This window comes from Orycteropus afer, unplaced genomic scaffold (genome assembly GCF_000298275.1).
Source record: "Orycteropus afer afer isolate SDZICR_OR568_19922 unplaced genomic scaffold, OryAfe1.0 scaffold00100, whole genome shotgun sequence".
Lineage (NCBI taxonomy): Eukaryota > Metazoa > Chordata > Mammalia > Tubulidentata > Orycteropodidae > Orycteropus > Orycteropus afer.
Genome location: NW_006921687.1, coordinates 7,655,654 through 7,680,590, shown reverse-complemented (window position 1 = coordinate 7,680,590; position 24,937 = coordinate 7,655,654). Strand labels below are relative to the sequence as shown.

Genomic DNA, 24,937 nt, shown 5'->3' with positions numbered 1-24,937 from the left:
GCTCTTTAGAACTTTAAATAGAAAAAAAAAATGCGCTATTCTTTTTTCTTCTCAAATTGAATTTATGATTAGTGTATTAGTTATCTATTGCAATATAACAAAGTACCCTCAAATTTAACAGCTTAAAACAACAAATATTTATCTCACATAGTTTCTGAGGGTCAGGAATCCAGAAGAGGCTAATTTGGGGGATTCTTGTTCAGGATCCTTCATGAAGTTACAGTGAAGCTGTCAGCCAGGGCTGTCTCTAAAGGCTTGACAAGAGTTGAAGAAACCACTTCTAACTAACATGGCTGTTGGCAAGCTTCAGATCACCACGTGGACCTCTCCCTCAGGCTGTTCATGGCATCATGTAAGAGGGTGGGAGTTGCAATAGCATTGGAGCCTGTCTAACTTCAGAGAAGATAACTGAATCAAGATCAGCCCAAAGCCAGTTCCTGAGACAGAGTTCAGGCAAACCTCCATGGTTCAACCTTTTTACCAATTCTAAAACCAGCAGTCCTTCCCACAGCACTTTCTATTTCTCTTCTGGTTTTGATATGTTACAATGGCCACAAAGAACTCACAAACCATACTTAGAGTGAAGTGTTTTATTAGAAAACAGAGTACAACACGGGATCAGTATCAACAGGGTACAAGTCAAGATCTAGATTAGGAAGCATGTAGGCAGCCTCCCTTCTTCAGCGTAGGACAGCTCTCTTTCATCTCTAGGCAGGAAAGGCTCCTTGAGGATAAGCTCTTCTTGGCCCTGCCATCTGTCCCTGGGCTCCCTACTGGGTCTGTTGCCACCGGCTCTGCTGCTGGGCTCCCTCTAGGTCTGTCGCCCCCTTCAGTGTTACAGCCCTTGACCCATGTTACAGCTCTTTTAAGAGGTTCTTTGCCCCCTCTATCTGCTTCTTCCTGTCTCAAAAATCTCTGTGGGGTTGGCTGCTTATAGACACAACCCCTTGTCAATTGCAAGGCATGGTCTGGGGTGGGAGTAGAGGGGAAAACAAATGGGCCAATCCCCTCTTGGTAGGCCACAGATATTTCATTTGCATAGTAAGCTATAGTCATCTCATTTACAAAGTCTATTAATCAATCCCTGCAAGGTGCATACCAATCACAGGGCCTGTAGCTCAGCACCAGACAAGAAGACTCAAACTAAGTTGTTTACAGCTTACCTAGGAAATGTAACAAGCCCTCTAGAGTAGAAAACCAGGGCAAAGGTAACTCCTCAGAGCTTAGAGGAAAAAATCTCTCAGGTTGTTTATCCAAAGAACCAAAGCGAAAGGCCACATAAAGGAACTCATTTCACCACCCATGGCTTTCACCAGAGCAGATGATATGACGGTTTGAGAGAGAGATTGGGACTTGGGAGGGTGAGGGGATGGTGTTGTAGAACTAAGATGGTAACCACAGTGTTTTATAACCTAATCATGAAAACGACATACCATAATTTCTGCCATATGTTGTTGTTCACACAATCCAGCCCTGGTGCACTTGAGTGGGAACTACACAGGAGAGAGAGGGGATCACTGAAGCCATCTTGGAGGTTGGCTAACATAAACAAAGAATAATAACCCAGCTGGAATTACAAGTGTCTCTCTCAACGCTAAGCAGTAGTTTGTTTCCTCCATCAGTTAGTTAGCATTCTTGGTTGGAAGCAACCAGCTCTGGCTAATTTAAGTACAAAAGGAACTTAATGACAGAATTTTAGCTTCTCACAGAACTGAAAAGAAGGTTTACAAATCGGACTCATAAAATGGCAGGTATCAAGAGATATTTGCTGAGTTGACAAATTTAAAACATAATATTTGATATTAAATTAAATATGAGGATATATTAGTACAGCAGATATATTAAATAGTTACAACCTATGGGACATAATCAAAATGCAACTTTATTTTTACTTTCTACTGCCTATTTTATTCCAGAAGAAATTTTTTTCCTGATACTAGATTAAAAATCTAGCAGGTCCAGTAATTTTATCACCCTTAGGTGGTAATAAGCCCCCACTTTATATTGCAAAATGCAACCCTGATTTTGAAGTCAAAACGTCTAGTTCAATATATTAATCAATACTTCAATCTTCAAAGTTGAGACTTTCCTGCACGTGCCTCCCACCCAACGCCTATGTGTTAGTTTTCTATTGTACCTGAAACAAATTATCGCAAACTTAGTGCCATAAAACAATGCAAATTTATTATCTTACGGTTCTGGAGATCAGAAGTCCAAAATGATTGGCTCAAAACAAGGCTGTGTTCCCTCCTGGAAGCTCTGGGGGAAAATCATTTCTTTGCCCTTAATAAGAGGTTACCTTCATGGCCCCCTTCCATCTTCAAAGGCAGCAATGGTGGGTTGAGGCCTCACATCTCATCACCCTGACCTTTTCAGCCTCCCTGCTTCACTTGTAAGGATCCCTGTGATCACGATGACCCAGTGGATAATCCAGGATTAAAAACAACACCTGTTGCTGTCAAGTAATTCTGACTTATAGGGACCTTGTAGGACAGAGTAGAACTGCCCCACAAGGTTTCCAAGGCTGTAATCTTTATGCAATCAGATTGCCATATCTTTCTCCAGTACAGCAACTGGTCGGTTCAAACCACAAATTTTTCAGTTAGCAGCTGAGTGTTTAAGCACTGTACCACAAGGGTGCCTTATAACCTAAGATACTATATTTTAAGGCCAGCTGATTAGCAACCTTAATTACATCTGCAATCTTAATTCCCCTTTTCTAAGTAGCCTAACATATTCATAGTTTCCAAGGATTAGGATGTGAGCAAATGTGAGGGTCATTATTCTATTATAGCCTATAACCCAGTTCAAAGAAAGGTGATCCCACAGAATGTGGAAAATTATAACTCAGCAGTCAGCCAAAAGACAGCCACTGGTAAAGACTAACAGAGTAGCAGCACCATAAAAAAAAAAAAGGAGTAAGGGAAACAGCATCACTGGCAGTTATGGCTAGTTTAGGCTTGCGCTTTGCACTAGTTCATTCTGGTTTAACCCCCTGCTGAGAATTTGCCTTTCCACCAGAAATACTGAATCAAAACCTACATTTTAACAAGATCCCATGTGGTTCTTATAGATCCCCAGGTGACTCTTATGCATAAGAGAGCTCTTGTTAAAATGTAGATTCAGAGTATCTGGGGTGAAAATGTAGATTCTCAGCAGGGGTTCAAACTGGAAAGAACTGGTGTGAAGCCTTGGTTAAGATTGTAACATACTGGGTTGAAAGAAGAGGCTGTCAGGGGTGGGCATATTGAGAGATTAAGCAATCAACTAATTTAACTTGTTTCTGCCCTGAGAGAATCCCTGGCTATACTTTCAAGCCTCAATCCAATTAAGGGGATGATCAACTGGGGAGTGGCCCACAGAATCTCCTATAAGAAGTGATAATGGCTCAGTAGGATATAGTGGAAAGAAGGCGCCAGGTAACAAAAATCTCCATGTACAATTCTACATTTAACTAGCAAAATGAAAACAGGTCTTGCTTTCACCAAAGCAGACACATACCATCATAAAGAAATAAATACTTCTTGATGGTATTTAGCCACGTTGAACTTTTTTAATGTGAAAATACCACCAATCCTGAAACCACTCACAGGAGGACTGCCTGATATTCACAGTTACAGGTAGCTAGAAATTATGAAGTTGAATGCTGTAGTTTTGGTTATTGGGAATGAATCTGTTTGGAAAACTGTATGTCACAAATGTATACAATGAAATCCTTACTTTGAAAATAGTTTTCAATTTTTATTAATGAAAAATCAGTGAATACCCAGCTTCTCCAAGTACATGTTGAGCAAACATTTAATTATCACTTGATCAGAGGGAAAACCAAACTACTGGCCTTCTTTAGATATTTTTTGGCAAGTAAATTCAATTTCAAGTGGGTTAGTTTAAATATCATGGCATTTTTCAATCTAGCTGTTAGAAGGTTTCCCCTGAGGTTTTTAGATACATGCAGGCTACCGATGAGAAAACTGATGCCTGATGATCTGCCGAAAGTGAAGCACTATGCTAGGTGTGAATGATTTAGCAGTGAATAGGAACAGGCTTTGCTCTACACACACACACAGATACACAACCCACCACCACCACTACCACCACCACCCCCCCCCGATTTGACAATTCAAAATAAGTGTTTTCTATCATAGGAATGTTCACTGATTAACAATTTAATAGCTAAATGTAGTTTTAAGGTAAATTAAAAGTGGAGAAAGAGCCCTGGTAACAGAGGGGTTAACACTCGGCAACTAATTGAAAGGTCCGTCATTTGAACCCACCAGCTGTTACTTGGGGGAAAGACATGATAGTCTGCTTCCATAAAGGTTTACAGCCTTGGAAACTCTATGAGGCAGTTCTACTCTGTCCAACAGGGTCATTATGAGTTGAAATCAACACCCTGGCAATGCGTTAACACGTTAGAGATGGGAAGCAGGAACTTACTATCACACGGGGTAAGTATTAAGTCAAAAGGCCAGCATTCACCAGTCTACTCAGCCTTGACCACGTCTCATTGGATGGTATCCCATGAGAAAACAGCTCCATTTCAGTCATTTTTCCTTTCCTTCAAGGTGCTGATGTGGTCAAATGACCTTTGCTATTTCAGAGCTTCAGTCACTCTCCTCTGCATAGCCTGGTTTAAGAGATATGCATTGGCCCCCTTCTTCCCACAGTTCAGCCACTCCTTATGAGAATTCCTATCAGCTCAGAATAGCCCTTACACTTCCCTCTCAGATCAGAAGTCAGGATAACATACTGCTGGGCTTTTATCACCTGTCTAATACACCTCCACATTTCAGAAAACATTTCACACATAAGAAGAGTTCAGAATTCTGGGAATCAATCTGCATTTTATTTTACATTCATAAGTTCCTGAATTTCCAAGGTGACCAGATCACATTCAGTTTAGCACTGCTGGTAACAAAATCATACAACGACCCTGGCTTCAAAAATAAGATAAGGTGATATACATTAATTAATACTTCTTTCCCTTTAATACTGCAGAATACATCACAAAATAAATTCTCTAAAACCACATGCCTTTTATAATCCTGGCTGAAGGCATATTATTTATGTTAAAATTAAACCATATGAGACATAAGTAAAATAAGAAGACCTTCAAAGTTTAAGACCTTTAACATGCCCCCCACCATGTTCTTTGTCTTTTAACTGCCAGTTGGCACATTTTAGCTTTAATACTTTGGGAACAGAGAAAAAGAGCAAAGTAAAAGATCATTTAATTCTGAAACCCATGGCTTTGCAGGTACTCCTGTAAAAATCAATTAAATAACCTAAAAATCTAAAAGTTAGTACTAAGAAGTGATGGCAATAGAGGAAGCACCTGGAGAAAATTCTGGTTTAACTTCGTTCCCCAAAAATATGAGTTATAAATCCTAACCTCTAGGCCTGTGGTTATAATCTGATTAGGGAATGAGGCACAATTAGTGTCTTGAATCAATCCCTTTTGAGATATAAAAGAGATTAAACAAGCAAGCATGCAGCAGAGATAAGGAAGAGAGAAGATTACCCAGCAGTAGAGTATCTCTTAGACAAGGACCTTCCTCTAGAGCTGACAGGGTTCTAGGCTTCCCCTAGAGCCCAGCACCTTGAGTTTGGACTTCTAGCCTCCTGAACTGTGAGAAAATAAATTTGTTTGTTAAAGCCATCCACTTATAGTACTTCTGTCATAGACGCACTAGCTAAGACACAAGGGATGGCAATGTAGGAAGTACTTAGAGAAAATTCCTAATCACTGATGGTAAATTGAAACTGTAGACATTTCACAAAATTGGAAAAACTATTGTGAAAATATATGTTCGTTTTGCTGAATGAAAACAGTATGATCTGTATTCTATACTCCTGACCAGTTTGGGAAAACAGCCATCACCCCTACTTGCAATATCTTCTATGGACTGTGTACATCATTATAATCAAAGAATGCAGCTGACCAATAACCCTAATCTTTGGAGAATGTAAGAAGCCAAACTGAGCTATTAAAAAAAAAAAAAGGATGTGAACAAATTACATAGGAGAAAAATCCATAAGTGTGAGAAAGCAAAATGTTAGATTTACTTGGGTCTTTTTCCTAAATAGTATTGTTATGTTTTGGACGCTGGGCCAACACAGCTGGAATGATAACATTGAAAACGTAAGCCTCCATCCCCAAAGACAGTGTGCTGTAGGTATAATTATCAATTAACTGCATCATTAAAATTATATGATTCAAAATATACAAAGACTTAAAAAGCCCCTACCACTTGCTGCCAAGAAACTGTTAAGTCTTGAACTTATCAGACTATGAATGAAATTGATACTCATATTTGCTGACCTCAACAGAAATACCACCTCTTTCAGGCTTGAAAAATATGTTGGACGAGGGACTAGGACACTTTTTAGGAAAAGCACAAAACATTTTATGAAAAATCAGAGCTAGTGCATATTTTACAACCCCCAAAGGAAGCCTCCAGCAGCGGCTGAGCAAGGGGAGAAGTGATGTTTTTGAAACCACAGTGACCTGCAGCTAACTGCCTCACAGTAAATTCACACAGTAAAATGCAGAGTGAGTCAACACATAACCAAGGATTACATTGTATCTACAAATATGTTTTATGCTTTAAAAAAAAAAACTGCAATGCACGCCAAAAAAATTTTTCAGATAATTCATGTACAACAGAAGGCACTGTTATCCGCATAAATCCACTGATTCTGCATGGCAAAAACCTGAGACGTGCAATTCAGTCCAATCCTCTAAAACCATCTTGGTCATTCTCCCCGTGGAGCATTATGGTTTGTCCTTTTCAGTTCAATGAGTCTGTCTACTTTCATACATTACAGTAGCTGTTTAAATTACGTTTTCAGGTGAGCATGGTCAAAGAGGAAGAGGAGAGTGGATAAAAGTGCTGCCTAAGCCAGACAGTAGCTGGTACAGCAGGAGGACACCAGAAAGGCAGCCTCCTCATTTCCTCCCTTTGGCCCTCACATCACCCTTGTGAAATAAAATATAGTGAACACCTTTGGTCGGTTGATGTTTCCTCCTTCAGTTGTTGCTGGGCACCGACCCAAAGTTAAATGCGGAGAGGACTCCTTTGTTTTCAAATGTGAATCCTCCCTGTTGTTCAATCTTCTTCTTTGCCTCTAGCATTTTCAAAAAGAAAGCCAAAAAAGAAAGGAAGAGTACTTAAGGTGACAGAGTTGGAAATATCCTTAAAGGAGCCAGGTTCTTTACACTTAGATGTGTGAAGGAATGTAACTCACAGTATTAATATTCTGCCACGTTAAATCTTAGCCTTTAACAGACCCTTGTCTGTAAATGATTTTATTTACCATCATGGAAAAACTGTTTGCTGAAAATGATCAAAATGAAAACAAGTTTCAAGTTGGTTTCTATTACCTGCCTACTCTACTGCTCAAAGGTCTTCCGGACTTCACACATCAGGAGGTCTAGTACAGAATCTGTGCAAGACTGAAAATTAAGTATATATGGAAGAACCTTCATTCTAAACTCTAGATGCTTATTCCATGGCTTATTCCATGGTTTGTAATTACAAAGACTTTCCTTCTAATTGCCTAGGAGTGACCATAATAATTTCTCTGGCTCAAAGAATCACCCACACATAAAACCCATCAAATAGAAATGGAAGTATTTCATTTCCAGGAGCCAAGCTCTTTGTAAGAATTCATGCCTTTGGTTGAAATGCTTAGATGGGTGAGCTGATGAACTCTTCCTCAGCAAGACTCATCCCAACCCTTTGGTTCCATATTAGGACAAGGATGTGAATAAGAACACCACTAACAGACACACATTAATGCACAGATGTTTGCAGAGCTAAGATATAATTAGTTAAAAAGAAGAACAATCATACAATAATGACAATTCCTCATTATCTTGAAGGGCTGGCCTCTAGCAATTTTAAAAACAGTATTTCGATGCCACCTGGTTCATAAAAAAAGCTGACTACTGGCACCCTGACGCATCCACTCCAATGTGGAAATCACTCTGGCTGACCTGCCACCGTCCTTCGGTGCTCTGCCACTGTGTAAACCTCCTGCAGTGCTCTCCTCTGATCCTCACTGAGGGGTGCCACCAGCAGTTGGTACCAGGCAGCATCCCGGTTCTGCACAGCTGTTGCATTTTAGGGATGGTGTAGGGGAGAAAGAAAAGAGAACCCAGTGACAATTATTGTTTCAGAGAGTAACTAATTAATGACATAACCAAATTACAATTATTTCAGATTATTTCAATTAAATTATTACAGTACTGTAACAAGCACATGGTGATTAAACTCATTCAAACAAAGGATTATTTCTCAATATCACTTAGTACCCAACTATGTAGAATATCAAAAGAAGTTTGGGACACTGCAAATCACTGGTTTGCCTACTTCTCTGACTTTTGCCTCCTTCACCATCTCTTCTTCTTCCTGAAGTTTTACTACAGATGATCCCTAAAATTCAGATCTTGGGAAGCACCTGTACTCCTCATTACAATTTTCCTGTGGAATTCTCATACTATCTTCACCTCCAGCATCTCACCTATACCAAGGACTCTAATACGCACCTTCAGGCAAAATCTTTCTTTAAACCTATTGGACTTTTCCCTTTGGAAAGTTCACCTCAAACTCAACACATCTAAAAGCAAATTTACCATTTTACCTCCAAAACCCTCTTCACCTTCCCTTTTCCACTGCTAGTACTATCAGTCTCCCAATCAACCACTTTAAATCTTTGACATCTGTGAACATGCCCTTTGTACATCATGCTCTGGTTTTCACTCAACATCTTTCACCTATCTGCTTTTTTTCCATCAAATGCTACCTTCCTACTCCAGGACCTTATTACTCTTAAATTAATAATCTTCTAAACAATAGGTTGTTTCCAAATCTAGCCCCCGTTAGCTCTTTTATGTATTATCATCTGATAACTCCTCAAATAAGCTACCACATTCCCAAGCTTATACCCTTACACAAAGACATTCAAAAACATCCATTGGGCGATGGAATAAAGATCACCCAAGTTCAGAACTCAAGACTGCTAGAATCTGGCCCCATTTTATTCCTTGAGCAGGGCATCCCACATGCCTGCCCAATACTGGCTGTCTAAGCATCACTTGAGGAGGATTTTTTAAATACATACCTCAAGATTCTGCCCAAGACATAAAAGCTTCCTTGGTGATTCTGACGTACAGCCATGTCTGGAAACTACTACCCTGGAACATGCCCTCCTTATACCCATGTCCACATTTATGCCTTTATTTTGTCCATGTTTTAGAATATACTTTACTATATTCTCTGCCTCTAATTCCTGCCTGCCTTTCAAAATCCAGACTAAGTTATAGTTTCTTCCCTTTCTCTAACTATCCAGGCCACTAAAATGTTTCTCAGCTCTCAACTCCCAAAGAATGTATGTTGTCACTCTTTTGGCACTTACGTGTAATACCACACTATGGGTTTCTCTTCTTTAACTTAGAACAAAGTCTGACGACTTATAAAATAAACACCTGTGTAGCCACCACCAGGCTTCATCAAATCTCAATATTAACCACATTTTCCACATTTGTCTGTCACTCTCCCTCACTCTTCAATAAAACATCACAGATATAGAGTTGAGGAAGCTCTAGTAGCATAGTGCCTAAGGCACTTGACTGCTAACCAGAAGGCTGGCAGTTCAAACCCACCAGCCACTCCTCGGAAGGAAGATGGGCAATCTACTTCCGTAGTGATACAGCCTTGGAAACCCAAGGAAGGGTCGCTATAAGTTGGGGACGACTCGATGGCACATAACAACAATGTGATTTTACAACATGATATTACTCCTCTTGCTATAGTTCTTAAATGTGCATTTCCTTAGGTCTGCAAAGATTTTTTTGAGAAGGAGGACTAGGTTGTCTATTTTTAGATCCTCCATGGTATACTGTACAGAATATGTGCTGCATAAATATTTGTTGAAAATTATTTCACGAATTAAAATTAGTAAGAAAAAACAAGAAAAACAAAGCACATGTAAATCAAACGTTGGACCTACCACATGGCAACAGGAAAGCTATGTAAACTTCTCTAAACTACCATTTCCTTATTTGTAAAATGAGGATACCACTACCTTTCTACCACTTATTTCACAGCACTGTTACATTACAGCAAAGAATGTGGACAATAGTGCCTAATATATGGTGGCACTCAGAAACTATTTTTCTTTCATTATATGTTTGTTTTTCACATTTAGTGGCAAGTTCTTTGCATAATTCAGATCCATAATCATGACATTCCGAAAGTATTTGGTAAAAATAGCCTATGTAGAAAGAATATTTTAAAAATGGTGATGGGTTGTTCATTTGAAAAAAGATACAAGTTATATCTCTATATCTTATACCATTTCCCAAAACTAATTCAGCATATATTTAAGATCCAAATTAAAAAACACATATATATGGAAGGAAACTTTCTTTGTTGGTTACCAGGAGTGGGAGAGGAGTGGGAGGGGAGGGGAGGGACACTGCAAAAATTTTAAAAATAAATAAATAATAATTAAAACAATTTTTTAAAAACCATAAAAATGCCAAAATAACATATAAAAGAAACCTTAAAAGATCTTAAAGTGGGAAAGAGCTTTCTAAATATAACAGGGAAAATCAATATATGGCTGATGCCAGAAAAATTTCCATTACAGTAATTTTTGCTATTTCACTTTTTAAAATGAATCTTTCAGAGGAAGAGGTACTGTTATAATCACTAATGGTACCCACCGTTCAATAAGTCCTTAGTGAACTAATACAAAAACACTAGATTGCCCATTTGAGCTTAAACTTTAAAAATATATAATAGTCAATTTTATCTTCATTAACGGTATTTTGAACATTATTAAATAACATCAATCCCTCATACTAGTATTGCCTTGTTAATAACAATATTTTATACACAGGTATGCTCTCATTAATTATGCTTGTAATAGAAAATACCTGGAAATAATTTTATAAATACAACAGTGGAAATAAGTTAAATAAATTAAGGTTCAACCATATAATAATTTCTATTAATGAGATATTTCTCATTATAATTTGTTTGGTTATTAATGTTTCTAAATTTTTTCACTGGCTTATTATTTGCTTTTCTTCTTAAAATTTTCCATTTACATTTCCCATTTTTATACTGGATTATGTCTTACTCATTTGTAAAAGATGTTTGTATATGTGGATCTTAGGTCTATGATATGCATGTGGCAAATATTGTCTCCCAATTTTTTATGAATCCTTTAACTGTATTTATAGTGTCTTTAAGGCCATCCTTGGCTACTAACCAAAAGGCTGGCAGTTCGAACCCACCTAGTAGCTCCCTGGGGAAAAGATCTGATGATCTGCTTCCTTAACAGTTACAGCCTAGGAAACCTCTCTGTAGCAGTTCTACTCTGACACATGGAGTCAAGTGTGCATTAGAATCTACTCGACGGCACCCAACAACAACTATAGTGTCTTTTGCTGTATAAAATTACTAAATTTCTTATGCAGTAAAAAAGCTACTCTCTTGTGGCAACTACACTTCTTCTTTCCCAAAGGAAGTGTGAATTGCTAATAAGTTTATGGCCACTATTTTTAAGCAACATATGCCCAAAACACAGTATTCTGTTCTGTACAATGACTTACCCATGAATACTATATGCAGATACACTTGTCTAAAATTATTTTTGTGAGAATACCTCATTGGCTCACCCTGCCATTTTGTAACAATGAAGGTTGCTGGGATTGGGTGATGTCTAGATGGGTGTTTTATTGTGCTAGTTTCTATTTTGTGTATGATGTTTAAAGATTTCTGGATGGGTGTATTATTGTACTATTTTGCATATGATATTTGGAGATTTCTATAATAAAAAACAAAATAAAAAATATAAAATAGACAAATTTGGAAGGCACTCTGGGGGCTCAGTGGTTAAAGCATTCAACTGCTAACCAAAAGGTCGCCAGTTTGAACCCCACCAGATGCTCAGTGGGAGAAAGATGCAGGCAATCTGCTTCCGTAAAGATTTACAGCTTTGGAAACTATGTAAGGCCATTCTAATCAACTCAATGATAGTGGGTTTGGTTTTGTTTGGTAGACCAATTTGGGGCAGATCCCAAAACAATTTCTAACAGGAAGAAATCATTTAGAAAAAAATATCTGAAGATTCTGAAAATAAAGACATACTTAGCAGAGCTTGTGTAAAAAACTGATATTCATCCACACTATTGTCAAGGTCAAGTGGAGTGCTGAATCCCTCAAGAGCAGTTTCTTCCAATACTTCTTCATCCCAGTCTTCATCATCTTCCTCCTCATCTTCACCTCTTCCACTATTTGACTGCATTGCCTGAGCAGTTACATTTGTCTCCTCTTCATCACTTGATATTTCCTCTGTGAATCCATTAATTATTTCAAATGAATTAAAACACATTAGGGCAAAATATAAAATTTGATGGAAAAAAACAAAAATTACCAAATAATATTGTAGAACTGGTAAAATGACCACATAATTTTACTTAAAATTATTAAAATATGCTTCATCTTTACTGTAGTCTGCTAAATCTGGTGGCGAAGTGCCTAAGGCATTTGACTGCTAACCAGAAGGCTGGCAGTTCACACCCACCAGCCACTTCTCAGAAGGAAGACTGGGCAATCTACTTCCATAGAGTTACCACCTCGGAAACCCAAGGAGGGGTCGCTATGAGCCAAATCAACTGGATGGCAGTAACTTTGGTTTTTTTGAGTTTTACTCTCCTCGCTGAAAACAATTTCCAACTGTTCCTAAATCTACGCACCAGCTGTGGACTTTACTATTTGATGGCTGCCTCAAACTCCAAGGGGGTCGCTACTGAGTCAGAATTGACTTGATGGCAGTGAGTTTGGTTTTTTGTTTTGTTTTTTTTTTTGCCCATCTTGATTAACAAAAGAGTTTTATTTAACTGCAGATTTTCTATTAACTTCTTTTCATTACATAAAAATTTAAGAAAAGAAGATATGAAATTATTGAGCAATCAGTACATGTGTTGTAAACACCAATGACCTCCACTTGAAAATGAAGGTCTTTTAACAATTAAGTTGATTCTGAACTGCTCAAAATGCCCAAATAAGGCAGCCATATGTGCTAAAAGAAATAGTGAAAATAATAAAATGTAAAGGAAAAAAAAAGCAGTTACTACAGGTGGGTTGAAAAGCTAAAAGCTGAATGGCATATTACCATGGTTTCCATTTCTATTTTCAGTGCCAGTCTGTTCCAAGCAGTTAGACCAGTATTGTAACTAATCAGAAGGTAATAAATGCAGAACAAATCAACATCAGAGGAAAAACCTAGAATAATTCCAACCAGGCAATATTAATCTAAAATAAGTTCTATAAAGTACACCATAAGGAAGTATCTGGATGAAACACCAAAGTAGTTCTAATTAGGGATAAGGCAAGAAGCCATAGTTTGAACCAAATACATTGGGGAGAAGGAAGAGAACAGGGAAAGAGTATCATTACAAAGATGGTTAAAAAAAGAAAAATACCTTTGCTAGTTAAAATAAGAACGTTTGGGGTACTATGAGAAAATTTTCCTATAAGCCATGACTTTTTAAGTCAATAAATAATAAGGAAAGACATCAGATAAAGAAACAATTATAACATGCTGGAAAAGGAATTCTGTATCTTATAATTGTTAGCCTACATCTAATGAAAAAAATCAAAAATAAACAAACTTCGAGTGATGAAGCACACTGCCAAAAATCTACACTGCCAAGAATTCAGGAAGCAGACAAGTGAGAATGTGTGCTTTGTGCTGGGGGTGAGGGGAGTCTAGTTTACAACTCCTCATATACGAACAAACTGGGAGGATGCCAGTTAAATGAAAAATGGCTTAAACCTATGCATGGTAAAACCAGAGAATTTAACATCAAAACAGAGTTGCATGTTTTCCAGGAAGAGTTCTGATTTTTCTCAGTAAAAAAAGTGTTTTGAACTAAAAGAGGAAAAGCTCCATTTGGAGTTGACTAATCCTACTTCCTGGGTCCTAACAAGCAGTTTTGCAATCTCTTCAGTAAGTAAAACAAAGGTCTAACATAATTTTATATTAATCTATAATCTTATTGTGACTCGATTTAAGCACAACATCTTCATTTATGTACTTTGTTCTAAATTCATAAACTTGAAATATATCTCTCAATTATACATTTTGATGAGTTACATAAAAACTATTTTTTTGGGAAGTACAGACAACAAATATGAACCCTTTTGCATATACAGTACTGAGTTGTCAGTGAAGGCAAACATGGGTATATGGATGGATAGATAGGTGGACAGGCTAAACAATTAAGTATGTCTAAATGGGGAGTGTATCCAAGATCATATGTAGGGTTGGCAGACAATGGTCCTATAAGTTTATGGAATGATCAGAATTCCTAAATGTATAGTAGAGCTGTCAAGGGGCAAGGTTGTTGTCACTGCTTGGTCACAGCCAGCTACCCAGAGCAACTGAGTACTTGAACCTGCGGGCTTGGGACCATAGTCACAGGGGACATCAAGCTCAATTGGCATAATATACTATACAAAACATTGTTCTACATCCTACTTTGGCGAGTAGCGACTGGGATCTTAAAAGCTAGCAAGCTGCCATCTAGATGCAACGATGGGTCTCTCCTTGTCAAGAAGAAAGAAGAAAACCAAAATTAATGGAAACAGTTAGTCCTAGCGACTGGTACACCATCCGATCTGCAACCTATACAACTATGAGACCAGAAGAACTAGATGGTGCCCGGCTACCACTGTCATCCACTTGGAAGGGATGTAGGAGATCCTGCACAGAGAGGGAGAACAATGTGGAACAAAACTCAAAATCATTTGGAGGCAAAAAAAAAAAAGAAGAAGAAGAAGGTGGGGACCAGGTTTGCTGGTCCAATAGAGCCTGGTGGAACCACTGAGACTATGGCCCTGAGCTGCCCACACCTGTGGTTTCCAGCCAAAGTACAGGCATGTGAATTAAACATTTACCTCAAGTAGACACACGCCCTGGAGAGAACAATCATGGGAGAAGGAAGGGCTGCTTATGCACAGGGAGACAGCTCAGGGAGCAGGAGAGTATGGAGGGATGGACACTGGGAAACAGTAACTATGGGGAGGAAGTGGGAGGGGAGCTGTTACATTGTGGTAAATTTTGGTCAATGACATGAGACAAAGTATATGTGAACCGCTGTATGAAAAGTGAATTTACTCTGTGAATCTTCACCCAAATCAAAATAAAATTAAAAAACTATTTTTTTAATCTGATTAAAACAAAAACTGAATTTTTAAAATCAGGTATTCTCTACTAATCTGCAGTACTGACACTTTTGTTCTTAATCTAATGGTTTATTTAACTAATGACTATTGCCTTCTCTGAGACTGTCAGAACACACACATAGGAAAATACTGGGTTCCTGACCTGCTGTCAAGGCCATTTGATTTTGTTACAAATAAATGTATTTCCCAATGTGTAACAGCATCCATGAGCTCAGCAAGAACTCATTGGGAGTTTAAGTGTCAAGAGGTACATAAATCTGAATTGTCACCACATGATATAACTAACAGCAAGTGAACCAAGCACATAACATTTAGCAGCATGCCAAAGGACATAAAAATGAAAATCTGTTTAATGACTCCAAATAGACTAAAATTTAAAAAAAGCTCAAATCAAAATCAATCCTAGCATTCATTGTAATTAGAAGACTTTACCATTTTCTTCTATTTCAGCTTTCTCTGCTTTTGAGTGATCTCCCCGGTCTAGCAATTGTCTAGAAGCACAGACCTGCTTTAGGCCAAGGAAGAGGAAAAGAATTGAGGGAACAATCTGTCCCACCACAGCATCCACTGCAGGAGGTCGATTCTGCAATTGCAAAAGAATACTCAGTCCTATTACACACATCTTCCGGTCATGATGCCTGCAGATTTTCAAGGGAAAAAAAAAATGTGGACATGAGAAATGCAATAAAAGACAAATTCTGGAGAGACTCTAAAGAGAAACACCCAATGTTCCCTCACTGAAATTACAGAAACATTTCCCCATTTTTTACTAAAGTGAAACTTGTGAGAGCTGGAACCCAATGGAACTACCTTGTTTTTCCAGGTCTCACAAATTTCCCAGTTTGGAAAGGGGGAAGTCTTATCACTTTTTTAATCTCTTTCTATTAGTGGAAATAATTTTTTTGTTTCCTGCTCTGACAGGTTTCCACCTTACACATGTTCTAGCAATCACAGGTTTTACTGCATATGAAATCCTTTACAATTTGTAAATGAATTATTATTGTCAAAGATCTAGGAAGTCTGAAATTAGCATGGTGAATCTTGCTGTCACATTAATTTATAATTAATATAATTACTATATCTAGATTTTGGCATAACAAGTTTTATCGAAGCAAGAATATCTGTATTTGACAGCATAAAATTCCAGTACAATGAAAAAAATGAAGAGTTCCTTAGACTTTTTCTTCATTATATTGGTCTACAAGGTTTCTTGGCACACATACCCTACACTAACTCCAAGTGTCAAAAGCTATTTCAAAAAAAGCTGTAATAATGGGTGGGGAGGGAGAAAGCTGTTTTAGTATCCAATAACTCAGCTATAAGAACAGCTATAGGTCAAATCTATTAAAAGTCCTCTGCTAGAACACAAGAAAAGGAAAATGTAATTCTGAAGGAAAAAAAAGTTCACTAATATATACTACACACATTTTTCTACTAAATGTTTCCTCTAAGTTTTTTAAAACTAAAAATATTAAGAATAAAAACATTACCATAGTGGTATAACACTTTCAAATTGGAGACATGAACAAAATTTATTTCCAGTGACTCAATTTGTTTAGAATGGGAGTAATATAGTAAACAAAATAAACCCTATGAAGAATATATTGCAAGCTTCTGTTATTTTTCATTACTTGCACTGCTTGATTCATTCAAGTTACTAATGCCAAAGCTATACGCTATGACCAGAACTGTACATGACCTAAGGTCTTTCTCATACTTACAGCCTATAACTAGCAGTGCACATCAAGTGCCACTGGTTCACAGCAGTTAAGATGATTAGCAAGCGGGGCTCTATAAAGAATCCAAGGTAGCACAGGTGGGATGCCAAGTCCATTCAATAGCTAAAAGAGATACTCTTTCTATCTTTGGAAAACTGTATATAGATGCTAATAAGTTTGCCAACTACAAACTGTGAATGACCAAATCCGTACCCACTAAATCTTTGTCAGTGATAACTTTAGCATTTAGCACTCACTCACTCACTCACTGCTGTCGAGTCGGATCTGACTCATAGCGACCAGACACATATTTCTTTTTAAACTATGTTCTTCCCTTCAAGGCTTTAAAAGTAAATCACAATCATGCCCAAATTCCAAACTCCTATATGCAGAAAATCAGAACACACACAGCAGCATGCAAATATGTTTCCCCTCCATTCCAATTCCACCATCCTAATCCAGGCCTCCATCATCTCCCACCTACGGAGCTGTCTGCTGGACATCTTTTCCCCTCAGCAAATATTTCTAAATGTTGTCTTGTAAAACTTAAAAAGACTAGTTATTTCCAGTGCTTTTACTGAATTAGATGTCAATCTAGCTCAAATTCTAACATAATACAGTCACTAATATGTACTGGCAACTTGAGGTGGGCACATAACCACTACTCAGTATCTCACTTTTCCTGTGTTTGAAAACTAAGAGAGCACCTCACACAAAGTCAAACTCTCCTATCAGGCTAGTACCTGGGCTAACAACAACAATACTTCTGTCCCCACATTTGAGAACAAGCTCCCCTGAAATCTGCAAATGTCAAATATCCTGGGACAGTACCATATGACTTTGCCAGACTGGTACCTTCTTTAGAAACCTGACTCCATTTATAATTAATTTAACCCACAGACACTCAGTAGTCATGAAACCCTATGGACACTTAATTCTTGTTGCCTAGAGATATAAGGATACACATAAGGTAAAAACAAGTACAGAAGGGCTATGTTTAACTTTCAGAGCCTGTATTCTTTCCACAACATTTTGTTGTTGAAACACATTCATAATTCTCTAAAAATTAAATATTATGCTAGCAGCACACCAAATATAATGTTTGTTGTTTGTTGTTGTTATATGCCGTCGAGTCGGCCCCGACTCATAGCGACCCCTCCTTGGGTTTCCAAGGCAGTATCACTACAGAAGTAGATTGCCCCATCTTCCTTCCGAGGAGTGGCTGGTGGGTTTGAACTGCCAGCCTTCTGGTTAGCAGTCAAGTGCCTTAGGCACTATGCTACCAGAGCTCCTATAATGCTTAAGATATAAGATATGAAAATTTTCTTACTGCTATTATATATATACATATTAAAAAGTCAACTCTCTAGAAATAGAAATGCGGTGTAAAATCCAAAAGACACTCACCCAAGAAAACAATCTGTATCATTCATCCACTGATTTATAAACTGTACAGTTATAGGTCCAGGGTTGTGAGGTAACTGAATTCGCTCTAATGTATGTAGCAGCAAATCAGGGTTGTAGTACAAGGCAGCAATCGCAACCTGAAGACACATAGTACGGAGCTCACTAGTTTTAACTCCTCGGGTTAATCTCTCCAAAACAAGTTGAACAAAGAGTGGGATGCACTAGAGGAAGAAAAAAAGATAGTTCATGCACAGAGCAACCAAGTAACTTTTATGGAAGGCCAAATGTTGGCAAAAGAGTGTTGACAAGAAATTAGACAGTTTTAACAAAGAAATCTATGAAACTCCTGCTTATTTAGACAGCTTTTAGAGTTATTAAACAAATTTATATTCTCAAAAAATGAGATTAAACAGCCAAAAAAAAAGGGGGGGGGGTTTCCTAGAGTAGTGCCAGGAAATTTCTTTCCTTTGCAAGTGCAAATTAGAGTTAGCTGAAGATTGCCCTCTAAGCAGCCATACTCAAAATGTGAACTTGGCCATTTCCATGTTTAAGGTAAAGTGTTACGGTGGGATTTTTCTTGGATAAATCAAATTGGAAATAAATGAATGGAACTGAGAATAAACATGATGTGAGCAGAATTTCTCATAAGAAAATTCCTCTTGATACAAGTAAAAGAAGAAAAACACTAAAAAGAAAGAAAAAAAGGCACACTCAGCACATTAAAACCAAATTATCTGACTAGAAATTTTAAGTGCAATATTAACTAACTTTATTAGAAGTATTTCCTGATAATTATTACTAGTTAAAAGGGATGGGCTGAAATGAGTTGTATAAAATAAAATTCTGAGGTTTTAACAGAAGCTTATTTTAAAATTAAACTTTAAAATTCAAAGTTTCATGTAGAAATTAAAAAGTTAAATTTGAAATGTTTTGCTCAGTAAGTTAAACTATAAATTCAAATACTAGCCTTGTCTAGGATAATACACTAAATCAAGAAAACTAGACTACATTAATACTTTTACGAGTAGGAATTTACAAAGAAGGTATGATCAATTGGATTAATTCTGTATTAATTTCTTATATTCTGATAGAGAGCATTCTGTCTGTGTGTTCTGATTTTACAGCATAAAACATATAGACTATATAACTGTGGTGATAATTATAGCTCTGGTAGCATAGTGCCTAAGGCACTTGACTGCTAACCAGAAGGCTGGCGGTTCAAACCCACCAGCCACTCCTCGGAAGGAAAGTTGGGCAATTTACTTCCATAGTGATAACGCCTCGGAAACCCAAGGAGGGGTCGCTATGAGTCAGGTCCGACTCGACAGCACATAACAACAACAACAACAATAATTAAGACGCTCTGGTGGCGTAGTGGATAAGGCAATTGTCTGCTACCTAGAAGGTCAGTGGTTCAAACCCCCCAGCTGCTCCATGGAAGGAAGATGGGTGATCTATTTCCATAAAGATTTACAGCTTCAGAAACCCAATGGGGGTCACTATGAGTCAGATTCTAATTGATGGCAGTGAGTTTGGTTTTTGGTTTTATGGTAATAATTAGCCACAATAAATGTAAAGTTTAAAAAGCTCCTCTTGAGAGGCTTTAAAAATAAACGTTTTCATTTTTCTCAATCAATGTATCTCTACTATTGTGCAAAGCCATTAAGAAGACAAGGAAACACTGACGTTTTAAATCTAACAAAGGTAAAGTTCTCCTTTATATTATATTAATACAAAATCAAAGAACACCATCGAGAAAGTGAAAAAAAACCACCCACTGACGAGAAGATTTCTGCAAATCACATATCTGAAAAGATTGTAGTTTCTCAATCTAGAATATATATAAGTAAAAAAAGAAAAACTCAACAATAAAAAGACAAATAGGCCAATTTTAAAATGTACAGAAGATCTGAATAGATTTTTTTTTCAAAAAATATAGCAAACGGCCAATAAGCACATGAAGAGATGCTTCGTATTATGACCCATCAGGGAAATTTAAATTAAAACCACAAGATACCATTTCATACCTACTAGGATGGCTATAATTTAAAAAAAGAAAGAGAGACATATAATTACAAAATTAGTAAGAATGCAGAAAAATTAGAATTGTCATTTACCGGTGATGAGAATGTAAATCAGTGCAGCCACTTTGAAAAACAGTCTAATGGCTCCTCAAATGGTTAAACATAGAATTACCATATAACCCAGCAATTCCACTCTCAGGTATATATTCAAGAGAAATGGAAATTTATTACTGTTGTTGCTAGGTACCATAGAATCGGTTCTGACTCACAGCAGCAACCCTATGTACAACAGAATGAAACACTGCCAGTCCCGTGGCACCATCCTCACAACTGTTGCTATATTTGAGGCCACTGTGGCAGCTACAGTGTCAATCCATCTTGTTGAGGGTCTTCCTCTTTATCAGTGACCCTAAACTTTCCCTCAACATAAAGAAAACAAAATCCTCACAACTGGACCAGTAAGCAACCAACCCAAAAAAAAACCCCACTGCCGTAGAGTCAATTCTGACTCATCACAACTCTCTAAGACAGAGTAGAAGGTGATTAAAATGGACCCATTTTCTAATGGAATACCATGAAATGAGGTAAAAAGCTGGCCTTTTGACTCTCAAAACTTACCTTGTGTGATACTAAGTTCCTGCTTGCCCTCTCTACCCCATTAACCCACTGCCATGGAGCCAATTCTAACTCATTAAGGAGCTCTGGTGGCGTAGTGCCTAAGGCATTTGACTGTTAACTAGAAGGTTGGTGATTCAAACCCACCATTTACTCTGCGGAAAGAAGATGGGGCAATCTACTTCCATAAAGATTTACCACCTCAGAAACCCAATGGAGGTTGCTGTGGGTCAGAGTCGACTTAATGGCAGTGAGTTTGGTTTTTTGTGTGTGTATGTGAAGTCAATTCCAACTCACAGAGACCCTATAGGACAGAGCAGAACTGCCCCATAGGGTTCCCAAAGCTGTAAATTTTTATGGAAGCAGAGTGCCACATCATTCTCCTACAGAGCAGCTGGTGGGTTCAAACCACCAACCTTCCAATTAGCAGCTGAGCACTTTAACTACTGCACCACCAGGGCTCCTCCAATAAGCAGCATCACAGAAACCTGTACGAATAGCAACATTATTCATAATAACCAACATGATATATCCACAGGACGAAATATTTGACAGTAAAAAGAAATGAAGTACTGATACATGTTACAACATAGGTGACATTGAAAACATGACAAACCGCAAACCACAAAGGACCACATACTGCATGATTCCATTCATATGGAATGTCCAAAACAAGCAAAACTATAGATAGAGAAAACAAGAATTTGGGTTGTCAAGGGCTGGGGACTTGGGAACAAATGAAAAGGAACTATTAATGGGTACCAAAAAAACCCATACCCTACTGCCACTGAGTTAATTCCAACTCATAGTGATCCTATAACACAGAGTAGAACTTCCCCATAAGGCTTCCAAGGCAGTAAATCTTTAGAGAAGCAGACTGCCTCATCTTTCTCCCACAAAGTAGCTCTTCTGTTCAGACCACCAACCTTTTGATTAGCAGCCAAAAGCTTTAACCATGGTGGAATAAAGAAAATGTTCTAAAATTGATTGTTGTAATGGTGGCACATCCACGAATATACCAAAAACCACTGAATGTAAACTTTAAGTGAGTGTATTGTAAGATATGTGAATTTTATCTCTAAAGCTACATGGAGCAAAAATTACAGAACTGAAAGAAAAAAAAGAGACAAAGCCACAATTAATCCTTGAAGACTAACACTGTCTTCTCAGTAACTGAGTATCTATCATACATCATAACAGTATCTATCATATATCATAACAGTATTTAATGAATTAATCTTAATTGAGAATTTGTAATAGTTTTTGAACTGGTCAAGAGAAACGTTTCTTTTTATTTTTCCTTTTTTTTTGTACTGTATCTTAATTTTGGATTAAAAAAGGTAACTGGGGGAATTTAAGTAGTATACACAAAAACAAAGTGTACATATCTCTGCACATTCACACCTTGTAAAAATCAGCATTGTATTTTTCTGTGTTGGTTCAAGCCCACCAGGCTGCTCCATGGAAGGAAGATGGAGCAATCCACTTACATAAAGATTTATCACCTCAGAAAACCAATGGTGGTCACTGTGACTTGGAATCAACTCAATGGCACAGAGTTTGGATTTTTGGTTTATCCCTTTCTCAGTTAGAATGCATTATATTTATATTTGCAATTATAAAAATATAATGCTGACTTTTAAAATAATAATTTAAGCAGTTATCAATAAAAATAATGGAGATAAATGTATAAATTCTACTCATTTGGGTTCGCGGAGATGTGACTGTGCAGAGATATCTACACTTTGTTTTTGTGTACAGTACTTAAATTCTCCCAGTTATCTTTTTTAACCCAATATTAAGATACTGTACAAAAAAAAAGGAAAAATAAAAGAATGCAAAGTATAATTTCCAAATGGCATGGGTAATTTTCCTTATCATTTAAATAGGATTTGCAACAGCAGGTACAAACTATAGGCTATCTTTTTAAGTTTCCATCATAACATAAACAAAATGCTAATGAGGCATATACAGTTTAAATGTGAGCATCAGGTAACATACTTTCTAGACATGTCTTACCTGATCGATTCCCCTTCCTTTGCACTGAAGAATGATGACTTCAAGAAGTTTGGCTGCATGGCATTCTGCATCTTCTCCTGCATCTCCAGACAGTACCTGGAGTAATTTCAACAATTTAGCTCAGCATCCAGTGGCATTATATGGCATTAACCAAGTCTTCAAGAAGCAACTATCCCATATAAACTCAACCACAAGATGCATAACTGCTTGCTTTGCAAATTCCTCTTTCCAATTCAAAAGAAGGCAAAATAAGCAATGTCTGTCTGTCCATTCTATCTATGCTCATTCCTTATACATAAAGAAGAATAATTAACTTATTTGACTTTGGATTAATGAAGCAGGTTATCCAAGCTAATTGGGAAGATAAATGAAGCCTCTCTTTAAAGGCCTCAAAACAACAAAGTAATGAAATGAAAATGAAAACTAAATAAGCTTCTATCAAAATAATAATAAAACAAACCCTGTTCTTTTTGAATGCTTGTCCATATGCATGCATATTTTTCGTAATAACCAGAATATGACACACATTTTAATTTTCCTACAAGAAAAATTTTGCATGGACTTTATAATCATTCAAGACTATATAGTTTTACAGTAGATGGTATAACAAAGTTAACTAGACTGTTCCAATACTGTTAGGTAATTGCACTATTGTACACAATTCTCTAGAGCCCTGGTAGCCCAATGGTAAAGCTCCCTGCTGCTAAGTAAAAGGTCATAGGTTCAAATTCACCAGCAGTGCCATGGGAGAAAAGACTTGGCAATCTGCTTCTATAATGATTACAACCTTGGAAACCCTATGAGTTCTACTCTGCCCCACACGGTCACTGCGAGTTAGAACCAACTCAATGGCACACAACAATGAACAATTCTCTAATGCACATGTTCATGCATAAAATTTGGAATACAGATGCCATACACACGGTACTGAGAAAAGAGTTTCCTAGATCAGAACACTCTTATATTAGAAATTAAGAAACATGAAAAAATTAACAATAGAAAAAATGAGATAACATTTTACCAAAAGATACCAAAGACTAACCAAGCAGACAAACTTTTGCCAGGAAAAAGCAAAGAAAGATAAACTAAAAATAATTCAATGAAAAAAGATATAATTACATATAAAAGAAAAATAAGAGATTACTATTAATAACACTATATTCTTTATATATTTGAAAACTTGGATGAATTTGATAATTTTAAAAAACTGAACCATAAAGAAATTCCCAATAAAGATGATAGTCTGCACACTCTCATTAATTTCATTCCCTCTCAAAAGCCCACAAAAATGACCAGAAAGATATTTTAAAGACATAAACCCACAAAGACAGGTAAAAGGGAAAGACAGAGCAATAAAATTTCCAGCAATAAAAATCTGGAAAACACATGGATCAGTGATAACTGACTTAGCAGAAGCAAGAATGCTGAATCGTAAACAGGCAGCAGGCAAAGCCAAGAAGCAACCCAGTTCACACAAGCATAAAATTCCACCTCTAGTGTATATAGATCTAGAGTTTAAATGAGAATGGGCTCTGGATCCATAATGTCGCAGCTCAAATCCCAGCTCTGCACTTACCATCTGTTGGTTTCAGGAAAGCTACTACTTACTATCTTACTGTCCCCATCAATAAGATGAGGATAATAATAGTACTTATCTTCATGAGGTTGTATGATATACAAGGAGGGGCACACTCACTTTTCCCAAAATTGTCTACTTTTTTTTTAGGCCAAAAGGAAGGAAATAATACATATTTTAGTAATTAAGGCTATGCTCTGGAACTTAACTTGTTGTTGTTGTTGTTGTTGTTGTTGTTAAGTGCCGTCGAGTCGTTTCCGACTCATAGCGACCCCATGCACAGCAGAACGAAACACTGCCTGATCCCGCGCC

The 24,937-nt window shown here is 37.3% G+C and overlaps 1 protein-coding gene across 1 annotated transcript in view; it reads right to left on the bottom strand.

The window, feature by feature from the left end:
• Window positions 1-7,030: 7,030 nt before the first annotated feature.
• Window positions 7,031-24,937, bottom strand: part of IPO8 (importin 8) — an 80,055-nt gene continuing 62,148 nt past the window's right edge. Inside the window, exons 20-25 of the mRNA XM_007943176.2 lie at window positions 23,050-23,145; window positions 18,392-18,612; window positions 15,699-15,904; window positions 12,165-12,368; window positions 8,000-8,116; window positions 7,031-7,128 (exon numbers count right to left, since the gene is read on the bottom strand). Coding sequence (XP_007941367.1) covers window positions 7,031-7,128; window positions 8,000-8,116; window positions 12,165-12,368; window positions 15,699-15,904; window positions 18,392-18,612; window positions 23,050-23,145 — 942 coding nt within the window. The remainder of the gene's footprint in view (window positions 7,129-7,999; window positions 8,117-12,164; window positions 12,369-15,698; window positions 15,905-18,391; window positions 18,613-23,049; window positions 23,146-24,937) is intronic.